The 22,226-nt window shown below is 53.2% G+C and overlaps 2 protein-coding genes across 4 annotated transcripts in view; one reads left to right on the plus strand and one right to left on the minus strand.

Moving 5' to 3' along the window:
• PPT1 (palmitoyl-protein thioesterase 1) overlaps window positions 1–6,158 on the plus strand; it is an 11,945-nt gene extending 5,787 nt beyond the window's left edge. For 2 of the 3 annotated variants that reach the window (XM_017836552.1, XM_017836553.1), the window contains 9 exons: window positions 602–691; window positions 1,887–1,996; window positions 2,791–2,918; window positions 3,184–3,254; window positions 4,014–4,116; window positions 4,197–4,287; window positions 4,761–4,859; window positions 5,049–5,120; window positions 5,456–6,158. In XM_017836552.1, the coding sequence (XP_017692041.1) occupies window positions 1,907–1,996; window positions 2,791–2,918; window positions 3,184–3,254; window positions 4,014–4,116; window positions 4,197–4,287; window positions 4,761–4,859; window positions 5,049–5,120; window positions 5,456–5,578 (777 nt within the window). In that variant the 5' untranslated portion in view covers window positions 602–691; window positions 1,887–1,906 and the 3' untranslated portion in view covers window positions 5,579–6,158. Of the gene's footprint in view, window positions 1–601; window positions 692–1,495; window positions 1,634–1,886; window positions 1,997–2,790; window positions 2,919–3,183; window positions 3,255–4,013; window positions 4,117–4,196; window positions 4,288–4,760; window positions 4,860–5,048; window positions 5,121–5,455 lie in introns of those variants that run through there. The other variant, XM_017836550.1, reaches the window with a different exon arrangement.
• A 160-nt stretch (window positions 6,159–6,318) lies between these two features.
• Window positions 6,319–18,817, minus strand: CAP1 (adenylate cyclase associated protein 1). The gene is made up of 13 exons (XM_017836554.1): window positions 18,758–18,817; window positions 13,658–13,770; window positions 13,201–13,301; window positions 12,668–12,745; window positions 10,655–10,798; window positions 10,483–10,568; window positions 10,248–10,353; window positions 9,978–10,149; window positions 9,146–9,333; window positions 8,816–8,939; window positions 8,617–8,699; window positions 7,980–8,123; window positions 6,319–7,679 (listed from the first exon to the last, which is right to left on the minus strand). Exons 2-13 carry the CDS (start codon window positions 13,749–13,751, stop codon window positions 7,596–7,598), a joined length of 1,404 nt encoding a protein of 467 aa, XP_017692043.1. The 5' UTR covers window positions 13,752–13,770; window positions 18,758–18,817; the 3' UTR covers window positions 6,319–7,595.
• Window positions 18,818–22,226: the final 3,409 nt, after the last annotated feature.

Here is a 22,226-nt window from a genome sequence, read left to right on the forward strand (position 1 = left end):
CATCTCCATCCTCTGCTTGTAACTCCTGCCAACAGCAGAAGAGCTTTGCTCAACTCCAGACATACGGAATCAGGGAATCATGGAATGGCTTGGGTTGGAAGGGACCTTAAAGCTCTCCTCGTTCCACCCCCTGCCATGGGCAGGGACACCTTCCACTAGCCCAGGCTGCTCCAAGCCCTGTCCAACCTGGCCTTGGGCACTTCCAGCCACAGTCCAACCTGTGTCAGCACCCACCAGCTCACAGGGAGGAATTGCCAGACCTCTCTTGTTGCAGAACCATTTCCTGCCTTGGCATTTTTGGAAACATTACATGCTGTGCTGAATTCAGGAAGCTTTCCTGCCTGGCACAGAGCTTCCCCCTCTCTCCACTCCCTCGACCCTCTCCCCATCTCCAAGTACACCCAGATGGGTCCCATGCAGAGCTTTTCCTGCTTTCTGAGTCATCCCCGTGCCCCCAAAATAGTGCTGAGCTCTGTTTTGCTGGGTGCTACATCCCATGTGCTCTTCGGGAGAGTGGGTTGGCTGGGTGTAATTTTTGATTCAGTGAAAAGAAAGAAATCCATTGCTGAGAGCAGATTTGTGGTGTTGTTTTTTTTTCCAGGGATATGCTGTTGGTTTGTGGCCCCAAATTACCTGGCTGACGAAAAGTCCAACTGCAGTGGGAGCAATAATTCCTGTGACTATGCCAAAGGTATTTGTGATAACCAGCAGGAACCCTGCATATCTGGGGACAGAAAGCAAAGGTTTCCTGAGTGGGGCAGAGAGGTGACTGTCACAGGGAGGGAGAGGAGTGGGTGCTTCCAGTCCCTTCCCTCACTGCAGGAGGGGTTTCATCCTGCTCTGCCTCCCCCCCTCCCCTGCCTGCGTGTTGTCCTCGTGGCACTGCATCCTGTCCTGCCTGCAACGCTGCTGCCTGCTCCTACTCAGGATAATATCCAGCCCTCTTGGGAAGCAAACCAAAAATGTCACCGAACACGGGAGCAGCCAGGCAGTGACCACTGGCATTTCCTCCCGGCACGGTGAGAGCGGAGCAGGCTGCGCTGCCGGCATGGACACTTCGAGAGCACGGGGATCTACAGCAGCCTCAAACCTCCCCAGGACAGCCTTACTTACACCTCTGCTTTATAACCCTCGACCACAACAGCCTGGCAGGGCAGCGGGGTCTGTCCCCTGGGGGTACCCACTGCCCTGGGAGGCTCCTTCTCTGCCCCACCCTGTCCCCCAGGGGTAGCTCACGCAGGGGGAGAGGTGTCTCCCCAGCCCAGAGAGGGGACCAGCGGGGTCGTGGATCTCCCGGCTCCGTGTCCCAGGGGCGGGGGAAGAGAGGCAGCCACGTGCTGTGACGGGATTCGGGATTTCGCGGGGACGGAGCAACGCTGGGACTCGATCCCGCGACCCGGGTGGGAGCTTCCCCTGCCACGCCCCTTCCTGATAGACCACGCCCCCAGCGCTGGTCCAGCCCCTGATTGGTCCCGCCCCACGAAGCTACGCCCACGGTGCCGGGGGCGAGTCATGTGGTCGGTCAAGATGGCGGCGCTCAGGGCGGCGATGCCGGTGCTGCTGCTGCTGCTGCTCGGGCTGTGCCTGGAACCCGCGGCCACCGCCGCACCCCTGGTCATCTGGCACGGCATGGGTGAGGCGGGACCTTCCTCGGGGCGGCGGGGGAGGCTGAGAGCCGAGCAGGCCCGAGGGGCGTTCGCCGGCCCCTCTCCGGTGTCCCCCTCCGCCGGTGCTCACGGGGGCCGGGAGGTGCTGACCCTCCTCCACCGGCCCCGCGAGTGGCTGGCGGGTCCCGGCCCCGTCGCAGCGCGGGCTCGCGGTGTGTTTGTGGAGGTCAGGGCCCCGGGCCGTGGCGTGACGGTGCCTCCCGGTGTTCCCTCTCCCAGGAGACAGCTGCTGTAACCCGATGAGCATGGGCTACGTTCAAAAGATAGTGGAGAAAAAAATCCCGGGGATTTACGTTCTGTCTCTCAAGATTGGAAGCAACCTGATACAGGTAACTGGGGTGTCACTGGGGTTTCTGTGAGCAGGGGTGGCCAGTGGGTGGGTCTGAAGTTGCTGCAGTCTCTGGTATTAACAGGATTCCACAACGATTTGTGTTGTGCTTTCCCTGCTAATTGTTTTCTTCTCAGTGAAGTAAACAGCTTTGACACGTTAATAAAGTCCAATAAAGTCCAGCTAATACCTGCAGAAAAGAACTGGGGAAAACCAAATCCCTAATCTAAATTGGATTAATATGCAAATCCACTGATTAGCACACCCTAACCACTCCAGGTAATACATGTGATAGATGCTGTGCTAAAGCAGAGCTTTATCCCTGCCCACCCTTCTTGATTTACAACTGTTTATTCACTTCAGTGTAATAAATTAGACTTCTGCACCTTTGTGGCTTTTGACAATTTTATGTAGCCCTATGGAATTCCTTTGAATAATCTCTCAGGATAATGTGCAATGTATGTAGTTTTCTGGTTTCTGGAGGAGATGGGTGTAGTTTGATTTAGTTTTATATACCTATACATTTAATTTTATTTTTATATATATAAAATTTGAAGGGACTCAAACTGTGAAGAAGTTTGGGGAAATGTCACTGTCCCACATGAGGTGGTTTTGCCAGAGGAGGGAGCAAAGATGTGGTGAAGTCTCAAAACTGGGGTTTCACTTCCCTCACTGTGAAAGCTCAGGTCCTCTTTCAAAACCACAACTGTTAGTGATCTGCTTGCAGAGTTTCAAATAACACCAGGCATTGTAAAGGTGTACAAATGATATGTTTTAACCTGGCTCATCCCTCAGGACATGGAGAACAGCTTCTTCATGAACGTGAACGATCAGGTGAGGGAGGTTTGCAGCCAACTCGCCGCGGACCCTCACCTGAAGGGAGGCTACAACGCCATGGGCTTCTCCCAGGGAGGCCAGTTCCTGTGAGTTCACATCCTGCTCCATCTCCAGTGATTTCTGTTTGGGGTTCAGGCTCTGATTTAAAACCCTTTAGAAGTACTAAGCAGACATAAACTGCCAAACTCCTTCACAGAGGCAGGAGCGCTCAGAGCGTGTCTGCCTGTGGCCCTTCTCTCCCAGGAAGGGTTAAAATTCTCTCTGCAAACGTTACACAAGTGCCCAAGCCCACACAGAACCAGCACTTGTGGCCTGGGCATGCCGAGCTCAGCTCTTCATCCTCCCCCACAGGAGGGCCGTGGCCCAGAGGTGCCCTTCTCCTCCCATGCTCAACTTGATCTCCATCGGGGGACAGCACCAAGGTAGTGTCTTCTCCAGCTGTCACACCTCCTGGTCACCCTGAAGGGGTGGGGGGCTCCTGTTAGCAAGAGGAATGGGATTTTTTTTGGCCTCTCCCTCAACTCTGAACCTTTTCTTTATGAATTAAACTGTCCCTTTGCTCTTGGATCTGGTGATCTGCTTTGGCCCAATTATTAGCATCAGCCAACTGCATTATCTTCTGGGCTTGCTTAACTAGCAGTGAAAAGGGACCTTTGTAAGTAGATGACTCATTGTCTGAGTAGATTTCTTACATGCCTTGGGGGCACTAGGGATTAGTTATTTCAGGAGAAATTTCTACAGATCAAAGCCTTTGTGCAACTAAACCACCTGGGTATTTTACAATCAGCATCTGGAAGGCCAAAGCCCCAAGGGAAGGGAGGTATGAAATGGAATTTTAAGAGGTGTAAGTTAAAAGTGGCTGGAAATGAGTTTCAAATACTCTCTCCTTAGAAGTTCCATGGCTTGAGTGTATTTCTTTGTAGTGTAGTGGGGGAGACTTATAGGGAGCCATCCTGGGAACACCCCAGGTGAGCTGGACAGTGTTCAGCACTCCCCATCCATTATCTTTGCCACAGTTCCTGGGGCAGGACGGCTGCCTAATGGGATTGCAGGATTAAAGGCTGCCTGATTGCCTGGATAATTCTTGGCTCCTGCTCTGTAAGAGGTGGTTCTTTACCCTCCAGAAGGATTAAGGGATTTCATTTTGGCTCCCTGAGCTGTCATACCTCTCCATCCCCCAGGCGTGTACGGCTTTCCACGCTGTCCTGGGGAGAGCTCCCACATCTGTGACTGGATCCGGAAGACCCTGGATCTGGGAGCCTACACTCAAGCTGTTCAGGAGCAGTGAGTACATCCATCAGCAGCCAGAGCCATGGGAGCAGCTCTGGGTTTCCAGTCTGATCCTTGGTTTCTCTCCTCTCCAGCTTGGTACAAGCAGAGTATTGGCACGACCCGCTGAAAGAGGAGGACTACAGGAAAAACAGCATCTTTTTGGCTGATATCAACCAGGAGAGGGTAAGGAGGAGGAGGAGGATGTGACCAGGAGAGCAGAAGCTTTAGCAGTGACTTCATTTATGTTGGTTCTCCTTGGCAGCAGCTTTGCTGGAGTCCCAAGGGAAGCACTTTTTGCCCTGAATCCCAAGGTATTTTTGCTGGTAGACTGATGAGTGAGATTGGTCTGTGGCAGAGCAGCTCCTGTGTCACTGAGCTCCTTTGGAGTGGTTGGTGTGGACATGCCACATGCTCAGACCACCTTCAAGTGGGTGAAGCCTCTCCCTCTCCTGGGAAGGCAGGAAAGGCCCATCCCCTCCCTACAGCCTGGAGATGAACCCAAATGTCATGGGATTGTTGACACGTGGCACATTCCCACCCTGGAGGCTGGTGCAGTCCAGGGCTCCCCGTGCAGCTGAAGAGCAGGTTGGAGCAGTTTCCCTGACCTGTCTCTGGGCTTTCCAGTGGCTTGGATCTGTTCTGTTGCTTCCATGCAGGGCATCAACGAGACCTACAAGAAGAACCTGATGGCTCTGAAAAAGTTTGTGATGGTGAAATTCCTCAACGATACCATGGTGGACCCTCCAGCCTCTGAGGTGAGGAAGGCACGGCAGGAGCTGCTTCTAGGTGGTGTTTTGGGGCTTCTGTTTTGTCTGGAGGTTCCTGAGGAGCAGGCTGGGCACAAACACGGGCCTGACACCACACAGTCTCCAGCAGAAGCTGCTGAAGGCCTGCTTGGCTCCTGGGAGCCCTTCAGCAGCTGTTCCCTTGTTTTTATCCTGCAGTGGTTTGGGTTTTACAGAAGTGGCCAAGCCAAGGAGACCGTCCCGCTGCAGGAGACCTCGCTGTACAAGGAGGTACGTGCTGGGGGGAGTGTCTTCTGCTCTTTCCACTCTTTAGTGTCCCTGGGGCCTTCAGGAGCTCTAAACCCCACAGCTCTGCTCTTCTCACCGTCTCTGCCATTCCTGGGGCATTGCCTCCCCTTGCCAGTGGCTGTTTGTTTGGGAAGGCATTTCTCTCCAGCCAGTTCTGGCAGTGGGAGTGCCACTGGTGGTTCATGCCTGGCTCAGGATCCCCTTCAGTGTGTGTTTAATGAAATCTGCTCCTGTAAGATTCACACAAAATTCCTTGTTCCCCTCCATGAGGAGGAGGTTTGAAGAGCAGAGGTGGAACCCTGTACTTCTCTCCATAGGATCGCCTGGGGCTGCAGGAGATGGACAAAGCAGGGAAGCTGGTGTTCCTGGGGGTGAAAGGGGATCACCTGCACTTCTCAGAAGAGTGGTTTGACACCACTATCCTCCCCTTCCTCCAGTGAAGCTCCTGTGAGAGCACTGGGAAGGGTTTACTGCTCTAGTTAATGCTACTGTGCAACAGCACTTTGTGTGTCCAAGCCTGCAGGGATCTGGGGAAGGGGAAGAAGAGGGAGTTTAGCTCAGCACTTCCACACCAGTGGAATTCCTGGTGTAATTCCAGTCCCACATGGGTGGGCTGAGCCTTGCACTGAGTCTGACACACTCCATTCTGCACAGGGCCTGGCAAATCTGCTTCAGCTCTCAGAGCTGTGGCCAGTCTGGTCTCTGGGTGATGCAGAAGGAGCAGCTGTGCCAGAGGTTTGTTCTCCATCACCTGTTCCTCGCAGGACACAATGGCAGTATTAACCCAAATCACTAGTGCAGGGATCAGCAAGACTTACATGGCTGTATGCAGGGGAATTATATTACAGCCTGTCCTTCAGGATGGGGAAAAGGGCCAAATTTAGGCGTTTCTGGGGAAAAAGGAGGGTTTGGAATTCAGCAGGTATTAACAGCTTGAACAGTTTTCAACTAATGGCTTGTTTTATGCACTTTTGTACAACTGAAATCAATAAAGAACTTTACATCTAACCAACTAAAAAAGGTGAGATTTGACAACTACTGAGACTGTTTCGAGGGGAGCTGAGGAAGGTCTGTGCTTCCCTGTGGAAAACTATTCAAAGGAATTGAGGAAAGCAAGGCAGAGGTGCATCTTGTCCTACCTGAGCTCCTGTGTGCCCCCAAAAAGAGACCAGAGCCACAGTAATGAGCAAGTTGGCATTAACTTTATTCTATCTTCTGTATAATCTTAAGTACATAAGAAAGGTTCTTTTCACAAGCCTCAGGAGAAGACGAGTACAAGTCACAGGACAGTTTCAAAATAAAAAAAATTTGCATTTTTTTTTTTTTGTAAGTTTTGTACTAGAGAAAAAGAACATTGACACTTTTACAGAGGGAATGCATTTTAAGATATGCTTATGCCACCCGAGGTGTTGGAAAAAATGAAGGTCAAAGCACGTGCAGCTCCCTTTATGGGCCAGTACAGTACTGTGTGATCCATCACTCTGCTCCAGGGCCCTGGAACAGAGGCTACGACCTTCCACCAAAATAAAAGAGCCAAGCAACAGGGGGAAAAGGGTAGGATTCACTTCATGGGGGCTGATTGCAGATGAGGAAGAGAGCGATGAACCGACTTGATCCAACTCGGGTATTTACAACTGACCTGGAATGGAGGAGGCCCCTTCCTCGGTGGGAGGGGACAGGTTCAGAAGAACCAACCTGGAAGACTGAACCTGAGTTCAGCTGCTCCAAGAAGGAAGCCCTGGGGCAAAGGTTCCCTTGTGAAAGTGGAGGGCTCATGGAGTAAGAGGTGCTCAGCTCCAAGCTACCAGCCAGGCTGCCAAGTAACCAGGGTTACACCACTGCAGCCTTCCTGTGGCACTGGGTAATTAAAGCCTCCTGTCATGGCACAATCAGAAATACACTGAGCTAGTAGGAATGATGAAAGAGAGGTCAGGGTGGAATGCTACGGCCCTTTGGTCCGACAAAACCATTCCCATGTCCTGTAACGCCACCAGCTAGTACACAGAGCTGGAATTGGCAGCTTCCAGAACCTTCTCAAGACATCTGCCATAGCAACTGGGTACTGTGGACTCCGACAGACACCGTTACTCGTTAAAAAGGGGACAACATTCCTCTCACATTAACAGTTTGCTTAAAGGCAAAATACAAAAAAAAACCCGAACAACACTCTGAAAGCCAACTGCCAGGACTGGCTGTGAAGTTCACTCTGATCAATTGGTGCAGTTAGAGGGGAGAGAAAATACACCTTCCTGCTGACAGATGTGGACAATAACTCACCCGCCACCTACCCCAAACCCCAGGCAGAGGAATTTCAGTGACGGCAGGTAGCTGTGTCTCTCGGGTAGAAGAGAAGCAGTTTGAGAGCAGAAAGGTACAAGAAATCTAAGAGAATCATCTGAAAGCAGATTTGTCCCACAGCAGGGCCAGGGGAGGGCATGAGCCTTGGTGCTTTTCTGCTTAGCCAGCAATTTCCGTCACAGTGGTGACCAACTTCTGACCGTTCCACACTGTCTTGAACTGTTCTGGGACAGGGAATTCAGTCTGGAGGATGAAAACAGATCAAAAATCAGTTTATGGCTAAGACTAGTAACCACTCCCACTGCTTTAGGCATTTCTTTTCATAGATATGTACTGTGCCCCCTCCTGTGCCACCATCACTGCCTGTTCTGCCCCCAAGAGATGCCGAGGAAGAAGCAGCTCTCACAAAACACCAAGAACCATTCACAACCACCAGACTCTAGAAGCTGTCCCTCCACACCTCGCTGTAACTGGCATTCCCTGCAGGGCTCAAAACACATCCCCAAAGCAGAGCTCCACAAGGATTTCACAACAGACACTTACAAAGTCCCCCCCCTCTGTGGGAATGAGGACGTTCATCTCCGACGACTTGGCACTGACGATCTCGCAGTCCAGGGAGCTCTGGCTCAGGTACACATGGCAACCGTCTGTCTTGTTGATGGAAATCGTTGGCACTTTACCCATGACCTGGCAGGGCCAGAGCAGCATTAGCTTGGACTGGGCAACCACAGCATTTTTCTTTGGCGTTTGTCTCCAACCACCCCCCTCCCAGACACATGGGATTCAAATATTCCCACCTTTAGCAAAAATCTGAAGTTAACTTCTTGTTTTGATCTCTACAACAAAATTTCAGTGGATGCTGGGCAAATTGACCATCCCAAACCGGGTACCAAAACTGGAATTGGAGTATATTCTACTGCTGGCCTCCTGCTGCCCACCTCACAGAGCCTCAGCTTTTCCCTACAGCCCAGAAGCAGGAGGCAAATTGTACCCTTTCAGTGAGGCAAATGTCAGCCCTTTCTTAAGGGCTGGGTGAGCTGCAGAGCAGTAGGACAGATGGTGTTTCATAAATGTTCTCCAGAGATGCACATTCCTGTTCTGGAAATAAAACTACTCCAAGAACCAGATGCTGCAGATGCAGCAGTCACACTCCTGGCAGAGAGAGGTGACAGACGCTCACCTGAACTTTAACATCCCTGCTGTTGATGATCTCTACAATTCCCACCACGTCATCAAACACCAGACCCAGCTTCTTGCAGTTATCTGCAAAAAAAAAAAAAAAAAAAAAAAAGCAGAGTAGATCACAGAAAGGTTTTGGAGACTCACGTTCTGCAAACACACCAGCACACAGAAGCAGTTTTCAGGGTTTTCCCACTCACCGAGGGTGATGGAGTTGATCTTGCCTTTGATTTGGAGTGTACTGTTTGTGCACTTGAAAACATATGCTACCTGCTTCAACTCTGTGTCACTAATTACCAGGTTAGTGGCATTCTCCTGGTTTTCCTGAAAAGGCAGGGAAAACACCCTTCATTTTCTGAATGCAGAGCAACTAACCCACACAAGCAGCAGGGCACAGCAGCTCCTTTAAAAGCAAACTGCAGGTGTTTTCAGGCTGGTGCCTCTTACAAGAAAGGTCTCCAGGAGACCCTCCTTCCCTGCTCCAAAGCTCCCATCCCTCCAACCCACTCATGCCAACACCAGGCACTCACCACTCTCCACTTTTTGCCCTCTAACTCCAGCAGTGGAGGTGCCTTTGGAGAGGTGGTTTGGGAGGGATTAGCATTACAGGCTGGTTTGGGAGCAGTGAAAGGTTTGGGGCCACTTCTCACAGGGCCCCCTTGGTTCTTCAGGGCTGGATTCTTGTGGGTTTTCATGTCATCTGAAACGTGCCTCAAGCCTGCAAGAGAAGTCAAACCTGAGACCCAGCTCTGCTCCAAGAATGCAGTTCCACAAACAGCAGACATCAGTGGTTACACCAATCATGACAGCATTTGTCAAAATGCAAATAAATTATTGGGGCTGGACCTAAGTTGAGCCCAAGCTTGTGACAAGTGGAGGGAGCAGGAAACACCAATGCAATATTGATGAGAACACATGTGCCACAGAACCAGAGTGTGCCAGCTCTTCCACTCTGCAGCTGGAAAAAGCCTTCAGCCAAGCACCTCACCTTTGTTTCACATCTGTTCTGATGTGCTGAGTGGGTAACACAAAAAAAGGGAGAAGGTTTGTGCAAATAATAGGTGCAAAACTGCACCTTTTACACTGGAGACATGCAGGGCTCAGTCCCCATTCCAACTAGAGGTTAATGTCTTGTTGCACTTGCCAGGTGAGGGTGGGAATTCTCCCCTGGGTGAGCTCCCTTTGTCCCACTGATCTGGCTCAGCGCTGCCTCTGCCCCATACTGGGACCAGAGGGGTTTTTGTCATGTACTTTCTAAGGAGGTGTACTGAGGGACAGCAGCAAAACCAGGACCTGCAGCACAGCAGCTCCCTCGCTGGTGGCTGCTCTCCCTCCTCCCCTCCCTCTGCCACTCCCACTCACCCGAGGTGATCCCTTCTCCCCGGTTGATCTGGGCGAAGAGCGCGGAGCGCGAGGCAGAGTCGTCTGTGCTGGAGCTCACGGGGGCAGGAGGAGGGGGAGGGCCTGGAGGGGGGGGTGCAACCCCAGCAGGGGCAGCAGGTGCTGCTTTAGCCCCTTCTGTGGCTACAGGACCCTGTAAGAGCAGAGAAGAGAAAAGGCACTTGCACAAGCTCCGTTTCTGCTGCAATAGTCATGCAATGATCAGCTCCTGCTGACAGAGCCAGCACTCACTGTTTTGCTCCAGGTCAGCCCTATGGTGTGATACTCTTTGATGTAGGCCTGCAGCTCTGTCCAGATACTCAGATAAGCTTTCACCCAGTCCACTTGCTTTTTATCTCTGAGGACACAAGGAGATCAAAGAAGGAGGAATGAAAGACCAAGGAGGCTGTGGTCAGATACTGGAGCAGCCCCTTCACACCCAGCAAACTGAGTTCAACGACATCCTTAAGGGATAAGATGAACTTACACATCCTTGTACTCCTTGAGGATCCGATTGGTGTAAAACATGGCAGCATCAGTCATTTCCTTCACATAAGGACCAGGCTTTGGAGCCTAGAGCAGAAAGAACACATTGGAACAGCTGAGCAGTAAGCCAGACTTTTCCCACCAGTCCAACCACTCCCCACTGCAGTCCTTACCATGGCCACCCAGCCCAGGGCTGGGATGCTCTCGCTGACAGCAGATAAGTGGTTGAACATTTTGCTACCACGGTTCTTCTCCCTGAAATTCTGCACCGCCTGGATTTGCTCCGAGATGGGTTTCAGGAGTGCTGAGAAGGCATTCTGCAGAGGGACAATAACAAGTAAGAAGATTAATTAGCATTGCTCTGGAACGGCTGCACGTCTTCATGGGCGGCTCTGCTGAGATGATGGTGACTCAGGAGAAGATTCCAACTGGCACAAGTTTCTGCTCCAGCTCCTGCCCAGGCCTGGCCCTCCCCTCGAGCCCAGCTCAGCCCCACAGCCCAGCTCCTCCAGGGCTGAAGTCATTGCTCCCAGTCGGATTGGTACGATGGGAGTACGCCAAGAACTGTGACTCATGTTCAATCCAGGAGACACTGACAAAGCTTGTTAGTAACCAGGACAGAAATAGCATTTGCCTCTCCTGGATTCTTTTGTTCCAAGACAGTTTGTTACATTTTTCCTCTCCTTCTCAAACCCTCAGAGAAAGGGGTGCTGGGCAGGTTTGGGACCTGCAGCCTGCACCACAATCAAGAGTCACAGCAAGTTCAAAGGTCATCCTACCAAGCCAGACTTCAGGATTCCAGTTATTTCTCAAATCAATCCAAACCTTTAGTATTTGGATGGTAAAAACTGTTTCTGTGCGTTGCTCACTTGGAATGCTGACTGGAAGTGCTAAAAAGGGCTCTGGGGTCAGAGCAAAGCAACAAGAAGGTTACATGTTTCCAGAGCTGCCTCTTAGGCAACTTTTCGTTCCTTTACACTTAGAAAGTCTCCTGCTGGTGGCAGCAGAGAGAGACAAATTTGGGCAAAAGTTGCTTTTCAAAGCCTCAGCTTCTCTTGCTGTCCCTTCCCCTGTTTAGATGAAAACTGAGAGGTCCCAAAGCACCACTGGCCAGGCCACACTTCCAGAAGCTCTGGCCTAGTGCCACTGTCCAGTCACAAGATGGGGAAATTCTTCACCACAAGCACTGAGTTCACACATTTTGCATTTTAAACTGGCTGCTCCAGAACTAGACTCCTGCCAGACAACCTGCACAAAGACCTAACCTAGATTAAGGTGTTCTTTGTTCATAATCCTTTATTTAAATAACGTGTCAGTGGGATCTGTAAGCAGATTCTCAGGCTGGAGGCTACGTAGAGCATCCCAGCCAGCCTGGTGAGAGATAAACAACCCTCCAATGCTGAGTTTGGGGAAAAAGATGCAGATTTATTTTGCAGTGACTAGGAAAGGAGCACAGAAATCCAGCTCCCACAAGGTAACAGTAGAAGCCATGGCTGAGCCAGATAATAACTGCAAAAAGCAAGGTGGGATCCTGTTGCTCAGGAAAAACAGTTCTCAGCAGGGAAAATCCAATACATTCAGGATCAGATTCTCAGCCACACATCCTGCTGAGAAGCAGCAGCCCAGGGTGAAGTGTTGAATTACTTGCTAAGGACAAATCAATCCTAAAAGCCCAGCTATTATTCAGAGGCCATTCAATAGACAGAAGTGTCTGTTTTGCTCCAGGAGGAGTTTGATGCCTGAAAGTCTGTGAGCATCACATAATGAAAAGCACACGCTACACAAATCCCAGTGTGGCTCCTGGCTCAGACAAGTTCCTGTCTGCAGGTTCTCAGGGAGCAGTGATTGTGCAGTGCTGGTGCCAGGTGAAACTGGAGACAGAGGCTGTGAGGTGACACTCACAAGCTGCTCCAACAGCTACAGAACAATTGTTGCTGCAACAACTGGAAAATGCCAGTTCTGCAGCTCTAAGAATCGACCTCCAGAACTCTGCTCGGTCTTGGGGGAGCACCCGGAGCAGTTCATGCCTTCAGCAAGTGTCACTCAGGTGTGCAAGTGTCCCCAGTGCTCCTCCAGTTCCTCTTTTGGAGCAGCTGTAACAGCCCAGGCTCCCCTACACTCACAGACACCCCTGACTCCAAGGGAAGAGCCCACAAGGTTTCTGATCGGAGACGTCCCAGACTCACCTCTGCTGGCTGCTGATGCTGAGATGCCACCACCAGAAGAGCCCTTTCACTCATCAAACCCGCATGAACCATCTCAGCCTAAGGACAGAGACAAACATGAGAGAGATTCCCTTGCACCCAGACTCATGTTAACAAGTCATCCCACCACCCTCAGCTCCTGCTCTGGGAGGAAGCAGCTACACTGATCTCAAACCACGTATTTTGGAGACAGCCATCCTCAAGAGAAACCTCAAAAGAGTGTAACAGCTCCTGAGCTGGGTAGTTTTCAGGCCTCCTAAAGGCCTGCACCAAGGTCTAGAGAGAGCCAGGCACTTAACTACCTAAGATTTCCAGGAGCAGGTTTGATTCATCGTGTGTGCGTAGGTGGCAACCTGCTGGAGGTTATCTGGGCATCTGTTTTGAATCCTCAGGGATTACAAAGATCCTAGAATGCAGCACTAAAGGAATGCAGACACTGACAGCAAACGTGGCCCTTGCAGCCCTGAAGGACACGCAGCATCTCTCCAGAGCAGAGGGAGAACACGAGTCCTTACGTGTTTCTGCACATCCCCGCCGACTTCTTTGCTGATCTTCATGTATTCAGCTACTGGGCCAGACAGAAGGGCATCGAAAGCCTGCACGTACTGAGCCACTCCTGCAGAGAAGGAAACAGGGCACAGGGATCACTGGGAGGCACTGGGAGCACCCACACAGGCACTGAGCTCCCAGGCTGTACCTCCCACCTGGGGCACACCATCCGAGTGCAGGAGGCTCAGCCTGGAGGGAAGTGCTGCAGCCACAGGAAGTTCTTATCTTCACAGGACAGTAACCACAGCCCTCTGTGCCTGTGCAGGGTCTGCTCCCAACCCCACTTCCCCCTGAGCAGGGCCAGCTCCCCCAGAGCCCCACGAGTGCCCTGTGCCAGCTCAGCACAGCTGCTGCCGGTGCCCGGCACTGCCCGGCCAGGCCTTCAGCACAGAGGCTGCCCCGGGGAGCTGCTTTGGGCCTTACCTTTGGAGGAGCCCTCTCCACACATGCCAGGCCCTTGGCACACCGTCTCCAGGCGCTCCACAGCCTTCTCCAACCGTTCAACCAGCCTTTCCATATCGACCGCTGTCCGCAACCTGCAGAGGCAGAAGGCAATTATTTGCATCCTCTGACAGTGTGGAACTCGGGTGCCAAACACTGCAGAGGGTTTATCAGCTGTCTGGTACAAGCTCTACCAGTTCCAGGAGAATAATTCCTACCCAGCTCTGCACCCTGATGATGGACAGCAAATGCCCTCACATTAGCAAAGACAGTCAGATTACACAACAGCCACTTGCTATTGCCACAGTCGCTCCTTTAATACTTTCTATTCCATTTTAAGAACTTCTTACATGTATAACGACACAAAACTTCCGCCTTCTAACCTTGTAGTGACACAAGTAACACACCAGTCTGCCCAGAATCTCACTGCAGTCAGTTCCTGGCCAAAGTCCCAGCTGCGACCACACAGCAAATGAAGCACAACTGCTCTGCTGGGAGCTCACACGCTCCAGGTGAAAACCAGAGGGTTTGACCCTGCAAATGCATCCACAGGGACCCCCTGGGGCCCTGAATTCCTGCAGGGAACATCTGTAAGCCCAGCATCACTACAGTGCAGAGCCTCAGCCTGCAGAAGGAGCCGCCCTGGCACACGCCAAGAGGAGCAGCTGCACGAGCTGGGGCGGCAGAGCCGCTGCTGCAACAACGCGCCCCTGTTCTTCCTCTACTGCCTCCTCTGCAGGCACTGCACAGGAAAGAGGTGGAGGCACACAAGCCATTTGCAGCATCTCATCTGGAAAAGTCTTAAAAGTCATCTAAACTTTCCATTAATTACTGCTTTGCAGAGCCTCTGCACCAAGCAACAAGATGGGTCACGCTCGGAGCACAGTAATGCACAGGGAATGCAGGGAGGGAGCAGCAAGTCACCAATTGCATTTTTATCTTATCACCACTCATCAAAAGATTTTACAGCATGAATCACTCTTATGGCCTGGACACAGCTTCCTTCTCACTGCTAGAGCCTGCAAAAGCTCCAGCTCCTGGAGCAGAGGGTCTTTCCCAAAATATTCCCTAGAATACTCAAAGAGGGAGGCAGAGTTTACTCAGCTGAACGATGAACTGATACCAGATCCCCTCAGAAATGAAACCTCACGTTCTCACTAGGGTTTTGCTTTCACTCACAAGCCTTCTCAGCCCTGCTCCAAAGTGCATGTTTTCACCTAATTTCCAGAGGATGTGGGGCAGATCCAGCATTAGTCACGAGCAGCAGCGCTGATGTCACAAGACAAACAAGGCCATTTTCCACCCCTCTTTCCCCTGGTTGCATGAGGAGGAGCAGCACTGCTGGGGGGGGCAGGGGAGAGGCCACCCCCCTTCCAAGAGGAAAAGAGCGGTTTCCTCCTCTGCCCAAGAGCGAGCCAGAGGACAGGCTGTGCATAAAACTAGACAGCAGTGACTGGACGGCTTCCAGATACACAAGAAAGAGTTCAGAGAAGCTGAAACTCGATGGCAGCCACCCCTATAATCACAGTAATGACACCTCTGCCTCTTGAATTCTGTGCCATGTAGAAATCCCGACCGCAGGATCCTCAGTTCTCTGCTGCATCCAGAACAGGGCTCACGTCTCCCCGTGGGAGCACAGCCAAGAGCAGAGCTCTGCCTCCCCCGCTCTCAGCACGCTCAAAGTGTGGGTTTTTTCCCCCAAAAGAGCCACCTGTTAAGGGAGCTCTGCCTGGCTTTGAGAGCAGCAAGGCAGAGGGATGTAACGCAGGGGGTTCAGGAAGGACACCGGGTGTGCTGGGCAGACAAAGCTGCTGTTCTGCACCACTGATCCCCACCACATTCCAGGCGAGGCTCTAATCTGATCAGCCCCATTACCCAGTGGCAAACTGCAGTTCAAATCAGGATTACAAACCAGAAAGTCCAGATGGAAGGGCTGCTTCCTACCCCCAGCAGTAAAACACGCTGCTGCGAGGAGCATATCACATCAGCTGTTGGGATTAATGTCCTTTAACATCCCACTGTTCCTTGAGACACACATTCCTTCCACTCTCCCTGCCAATTTGCCATGCCCTTCCTTGTTTTTCCTGACAGCAGCCATAAACTCACAGTGCTCTGTAAACCTGGTGCTATGGGGCAGATGGTGAACTCATTTTAATTTGTTTTTAATGGGTGGCATTAGGGCAACTTACAAGATAAGTCACTTGGTAAATTGGCAGCAAAATGAGAACTAAGTGCAGGCAGCCCAAAGTCCTGGATCTCAGTCAGTCTCTTGACTCACCCTCCCCTGTGCTCTTTGCACTGTGGATGCAGCTATTTCTGCTGCCTGCATACCCATATGGAGTGAAATAAAAAGATTTAGTCGTAACTAAAACAGAGCTTGTAATCCAGAGATTAACATTTAGCAAGGAAAATAAAAATAATCAAAAAGAGGACCTGCTTGGGCTACAGCTAGAGAGTGTTTTGTCCATGGATCACTTTGAATGTAAAAATAATTTGACAGCAAGTGACAAATTGACTTCACAAATCTCAGTGCAAATAATCAGGTCTCATTTCCCTTCTCTAAAGGGGAGGCTGAGACACACAGATCATCAAAGAGTCATTGTTGTTCTGCACATCATCCTGTGCTCTGGAGGGATGAGGAAGACTTTCCAGGGGTTGGAGTTCTCCAGAGTGGAGAGGAAGCTCTCCCTGCAGGATTTAAACCCAGGTCTTGTTTAAATTCACTTGAACTCCGATTGCCAATGGAGCGGAAGTGATGGGCTCGCAGCAAACACACATTTCACTGTGGGCCAGGGAGGCCATTCCTTTTCACAGCACATTTGTTAATGTATCAACTGCCCTTTATTTCCATCACAGCTTGGGAACACGGCTTTGAACACGCTGTACCAAAAACAGGCTCCATCTACAGCGAGACTGTTTGGATACACTGAGCAGAGCAATAAAGAGAAGGGATTTTATCTGTAAAAACACCAAAAGTTACCCCAAAGCCAGCCCTGGACATCACAGCAAGAGGAGTCTCCTGCTCGAGGAACATCGAGCAGTGGCACATCCCAGCCAAAGGCTCCTCAGAGTGGGGAGCAAGCTCTCATAAAACCAGCACAAATTAAATTACTCGGTTGCCTGAGACAGCACATTAACCTGAGCCCTTCCTTAGACATTCTGGAAGACACAAATGTTGGTTTTATAGCCAAAGCAAGTCAAACCTACGCTCCTGCTCACACTGAGCTGTGAGAAGCCCGACAAACTGCTGTCAGCACCATGAGATTTGCATCAGCGACTTCCTGTTTCTACGGGCAAGAGAAATAAAGATGGGACAACTAAATTAGGAACATACCACAGTTTATTTCTGAGCTGACACTGGAATATCTCAGGGGATCAGCTACCAGATGATTTCCAACATTTATATCTGCCAAAAGCCCAAAGAATTTTTTTTTTTTTAAACAGTTCAGCTCATCAAGGAAGGAATTATTTGAAGCAAGACAGGAGTCAAATGCCTGAATTTAGTCAGTGGTCAGGACCAGCCACGAACACAAGACAGCTATTGCTGGTCCCAGCAGCTGCCAGGACAGAGATCTCGGCTGTTTATAGTACAACAATACTTTCTGACATGGTGCCAGAACCCGTGCTGGCTGCTCCTGCTATGTCACATCCACTTTATTTAGAAAACCAAAAGTGCTTTTAAAAAAAAAAATCCATCTGGCCTCTATTCCAGCTCTCCCATATAACAAAGCCATTAAAAATGTTATTTGGTGTTTTATTCACACATTAAGAGACGGTTAAATTGTCGCCTCGCTCCGCACTAGAGCAAAGATTCCTTTTTCACCACAATTGACTGGATTAGGGGGTTTGCATTTGCCAGACTCTGTTGCCACACTCCTCTCATTTCCATTCCCTGCCAGGGCAATGAATCCACTAGGGAAGTAACTGAGGATCTCGGATCTAAGCTAAATTGGACACAGCACCAAGCTCCATATCAGGAATTCAGAGCATGGAAGCTCGTCAGCATCCCTCCTGAGCTGTGCCTGCTCCAGCACAGGCTGCTTGGCTGAACTTTCTACATGAATAATAGGGGGTATTTTTGGCTTCCAGAAAGCTCAGCAATATTCCAGGGACACAAGGATCGCCTCTGGAAGAGGATGGGAACACAGCAGTTCCTTGATGCCATGGATTCCTGGGTTTCCAGTGCACCTACAGCACAGGTCCTGGAGAATCCCAGATGGGCAAAAATCCTGTGACTCGATGTGTAAAACATTCACACTGTTATTTTTTCATTTCAGCATCACAAAACCCAGAGCAATGCCACGCTTGTCCCACCCTAAGCACCGCCAGGATGCAGCAGGAGGAATCAGCAACAGGCTGAGGGCAGGAACCACCCCGGGAAGACGGAGACGGTACCTGGGGCGTGGAGCACAAACCACACCAACATCCTCGCTCCGGGCTGCGGCAAGTCAGTGTGGGAAGGCGGATAAACCCCTGGCACACACCTGCCTGTCCAGGATAAGCCCTCTGGCACACACCTGCCTGTGCAAGACAAATCCCCTGGCACACACCTGCCTGTCCAGCACAAATCCCCTGGCACACACCTGCCTGCCCGGTGAGTCGCTCCAGCCCCGGGAACGTGTGTCCCCGCACCCCCGAGACACCCCCGCTCCCGCAGGGACCCTCCGAGGCTGCCCCGGTCACAGCCCCGCCGAGGCGTTTGCACCGTTCCGTGACTAAATCACCCCAAAAGCACCGCGTTTAGCGGATCGACCGCAGCAGCTCCGGTCCCGGCGGGTGGGACCCCCCCGGTAGTGACCCCGGTACTGGGCTCATCTTCCCGGCGGGCAGCGACCGTGTCTCCGCCCCTCCCGGTTCCCAGCCCCCAGTACCGCCCCCAGGACCGGGCTCACGGCCGTGTCCCCCCCGCCCGGTTCCTGGTCCCCTCCCGCCCCCGGGGCTGGGCCGTGTCCCCCCGCGCGGTGCCCGATGCCCGTCCCCGCTCGCTCCCGCAGCCGTGACCGTGCCCAGGGCCGTGTCCCCCCTCTCGCTCCCGCTGTTCCCGTTCCCGGTTCCTGGGTCCCAGTGCCGGTCCCCGCTCACCTCCCGCCGCTCCCGCTCCGCCGCCGCCCTGCCCCCCCCGCGCCCGCCGCTTCCGGCCCCGCCCCGCGCGCCGGATGTGCGCACGGCCCTGCGCGCGGGGGCGGGGCCTGGGGCGGTTGCCGCCTCGCGATTGGCGGCTGTGCGGTGTGGGCGTGGCCGGAGAGGGCGAGGGGCGGGGCTTATGGGCGTGGTCTCTGCTATGGGAGGGGCCGAGGGGAGCGGGACCCCCGGGAGGGTCTGGGGGGGCTTCGGGGTCCGGGAGGTGTCCGAGGATCACACAGAGAGTTTGGGAGGGTTGGGAGCCCCGGCAGAGGCAGCTGGGACCAACCCCCGGGGGAGGACTGCAGACCACTCCCCCAGGAGGGGTTACTGGGGCCGTGGGGTCCTCAGAGGTTTGGGACCCCCGAGAGGGGTCGGGGGGGCTCCAGGGACCGAGAGGTGCCTGAGACCCACAAAGAGGAGTTGAGAGCCCCAGCAGGGGCATCTGGGACCCCCCCCGGGGGAGGGCTGCAGACCCCCCCCTCAGAAAGGGTTATTGGGCTTCTGGGGTCCTTAAGAGGTCTGGGACCCTCTAGAGGGTCTGGGGGGGCTCCAGGGGCTTCGACATGCCTGACACCCCCAAAGAGAAGCTGGGGGGAACCTGAGAGCCCCTGCAGGGACGGCTGGGCCCCATCGGGGTTATTGGTGCAGTGGGGTCCTCAGGAGGCCTGGGACCACTCAAAAGGGGCTGAGGGTGGTTTGGGGTGCTGAGAGAGGTTGGCACCCCTGAGAGGGGGTTTAGGCTGGAGGTTGGGGCCCTGGAGACATGGCTGGGGCTGCACCCTGGACCCCAGGGTAGGGCTGGGTGGGATGAGCCCCCTTTGGGGTCAGTATCGTTCTGCTCTTGCAGGGACAGCACTTGGCTGGGGAGGGGGGTGGTTTGGGCTGGGGCTGGGAAGAGGTGGAAGGGATCATTGGGTCCTCCCAAATGGCTGCAACAGTGGGGGCTGAGGGCAAGGCCCCTCCGAGATACATCTGGTGGGTTCAGGGTGGGAGAAAGGTCCTCATGGGACCACCAAAGCAGCTCCACCCTCTCTCAGGGTAAATCCAGGGGGGCTCTGGGCCCTGGATGCGTTGTGCCAGGGGTGATTGTCATTGCTGGCTCTGTGGGGAGTGCTGGCACATCCCAAGCATTAAAAAACTCCTGCGAGGCTCCTGTGCTTCCAGGGGTATGGAGCACTCCAGAGCCTTGGGCTCACAGACCCCCGAGGGTCTCAAATCACTTGTCAGAGTGTGGATAAATATCGTCCCAACTTTGTTGCTGGAGAGACTGAGATCAGGGTGGTCAAGAGGAAAATAACTTGGATGGAGTAAGAGATCCATGGATTCGGCTTGGGATTGTTCCAACAGGAGGCTCCACTGTCTGCTGTTACCATCAGACTGGTTCCAAAAAGGTGTGTTTGCTGCCGTGGTTAGGGAAAGGGCAGCAGTGGGGACCGGAGCTTTGCTTTTCTCTCTGTTTTCGGGTCGCAGCCGCCCTGGGGAGGGGGTTAAACCCGCCCTCGGAGCCGGGGGTCTGGTGCGGACAAACAGACCGAGCTGGGGGTCTGTGCAGACAAACAGACGGCGTGTCTGTCCCGGCGAGGGCTGGGACACGTTGACAGGATGGGAAGGAGGAGAAACCCGCCGAGCTCGGCTGCCCCCAGCGCCGCTTCCTGCGCTCGCTGCGCTACCATAGATGGTCACGGCTGGGACTGGGATCCCAAGCGAGCCTGGGACCGGCCGGGGATGGCAGCGGGATCGCCGGGAGCGGGGCTCTGCTGACATCTAGTGAGGTTGCATCCTCCGGCTTTGAGCTCCCGCTGGGGCGGCATCCAAAACCCTCCGAGGGCTGGATTTCTGTGCGCTGCCAGAGGATGGGAGTTGTGTGTCTGCTGAGCACACAGCTCCCCACTGTCCCCCTCCCTTGGAGACACACAATTCCCCACTGTCCCCCTCCCGTCCGTGCAGCCGCTGCCCTGGCAGAGCACATCCAGCCCAGCAGGACCCACCACTGCCCTCTCCTCCTCCTTCCCAGTCCGGCTGAGGTTCCCTGCAGCTCCCTACACTCACTCAGGCTGTTTGCTGCTTTTCTTGCCTCATTTTCCCCCCTGCCAACACCTGATGTGCCTCTTGCTGTGTCTCCGTCGTGATCAGACACCTCAGGATCAATTGGCACGATGCAAAATAGAAAACAAGGTAAAACCACCTCTTTGCCACGCAGCCAATGAGTTCTGTTTATAGCATCCTAAACCAGTCACTGCAGTGAAACACCAGCTCTATCCTGCCTCAGCAGTGCAGGCCAGTGTCTGTGGGGAGGAAGCAAGACTGGGAAAAGGAAGGAGAAATAACCAGAGAACAGGGAGAGGAACTAGAAGTAACCAGAGGATGGGGAGAGGGAGAGCTCTGCCCACTGGGGACATCACAGCCCAGCCCCAGTCGGGGTGTTTGCCTTTGGGTGGGTCTGTTCAGCTGAGCACAGTTCCTGGAGGAACAAAAATCAAGTTCCTGGTAAGGCTGGGTCAGGATAAACCCTTTGGCACCTAAACAAGAGCTGCCTGTTTGCAGAAGGGCTGTGAGGTCAGTGAGCTCTGGGGGTTCCCAGTGCCCAAAAGCTGTGCCATTCCTGCCCTGTCTCCAGGGCAAAGCTTACACCTTCCCCATGCTGCTCCCAGGTGGTTCGTGCCTTGCCCCCCCTTTCTCCAAGCACCAAGGGAATATTTTCTTCAATTTTTTTAGCCTAAAAATGCCTTCGTGTCCCCTAGGCAGCACCCTTTGGCTTTTTGCAGGAGAGCACTTGTCCCTGCTCTGTTGTGGTGCACTTGTCTGAGCTGCAGCACAGCTTCATTCCTGTGAAAACAGATTTTTGGTAGCAAGAAACCATCTCACTGCCCCACCATTTCTGTGCACGCCCTGCAGTGCTGTGGCTGCCTCCAACCTTGGGAACAGTGGCCTTGCAAAACATTAACCAAAGCCCACCAGAACAGGTCGGGAGCCTTCAGTCTGTGTTTGCAGATGAAGTGAGTGACCTCAGTGCGGTGGCACAGACAGGATGACCCCTGGGGACAGCTGTTCCCAGGAATGCCTCCCTGCTGCCCACCTGGCCCTGCTTCCAGCTGGTGACAGAGCCCAGCGAGCCAGGGACGTGTGTCTGCTCACCATGACCCACCGGCCAGCACCTGTCCTGAGCACAGCCCTGCTCCAGCATTCCTGCTTCCCCCCAGAGCTTCCCAGGCTGAGCTAATTTCCAGCCGGATCTCTTCCCTGATCCAGCCTCCCAGGGACTGTACCAGCACGGTGGGGTGACACCCCTTTCCGGGGGTGCTTGATTCATGCTGAGGTGTCTGAAACCAGCCCTGTGTGATTCCTGCTGCAGTCTGGGGCATGTGGGTCCTTCCAGCCCAGGGGCTAAGGGAAAACCATCCCCAGCAGCAGCCATTGGAATGTTTCA

This window comes from Lepidothrix coronata, unplaced genomic scaffold, assembly GCF_001604755.1.
Source record: "Lepidothrix coronata isolate B3197 unplaced genomic scaffold, Lepidothrix_coronata-1.0 Scaffold279, whole genome shotgun sequence".
Classification (NCBI taxonomy): domain Eukaryota; kingdom Metazoa; phylum Chordata; class Aves; order Passeriformes; family Pipridae; genus Lepidothrix; species Lepidothrix coronata.

Excerpts from the sequence above, each read along its gene's own strand:
- CAP1 (XM_017836554.1), bottom strand. The coding sequence starts at position 13,751 with ATGGAAAGGCTGGTTGAACGGTTGGAGAAGGCTGTGGAGCGCCTGGAG. Across the intron at positions 10,799-12,667 it reads AGCATCAGCAGCCAGCAGAG|AATGCCTTCTCAGCACTCCT; the intron begins GTGAGTCTGGGA and ends GTCCCTCTGCAG. Across the intron at positions 10,569-10,654 it reads CCCTGGGCTGGGTGGCCATG|GCTCCAAAGCCTGGTCCTTA; the intron begins GTAAGGACTGCA and ends TTTCTGCTCTAG.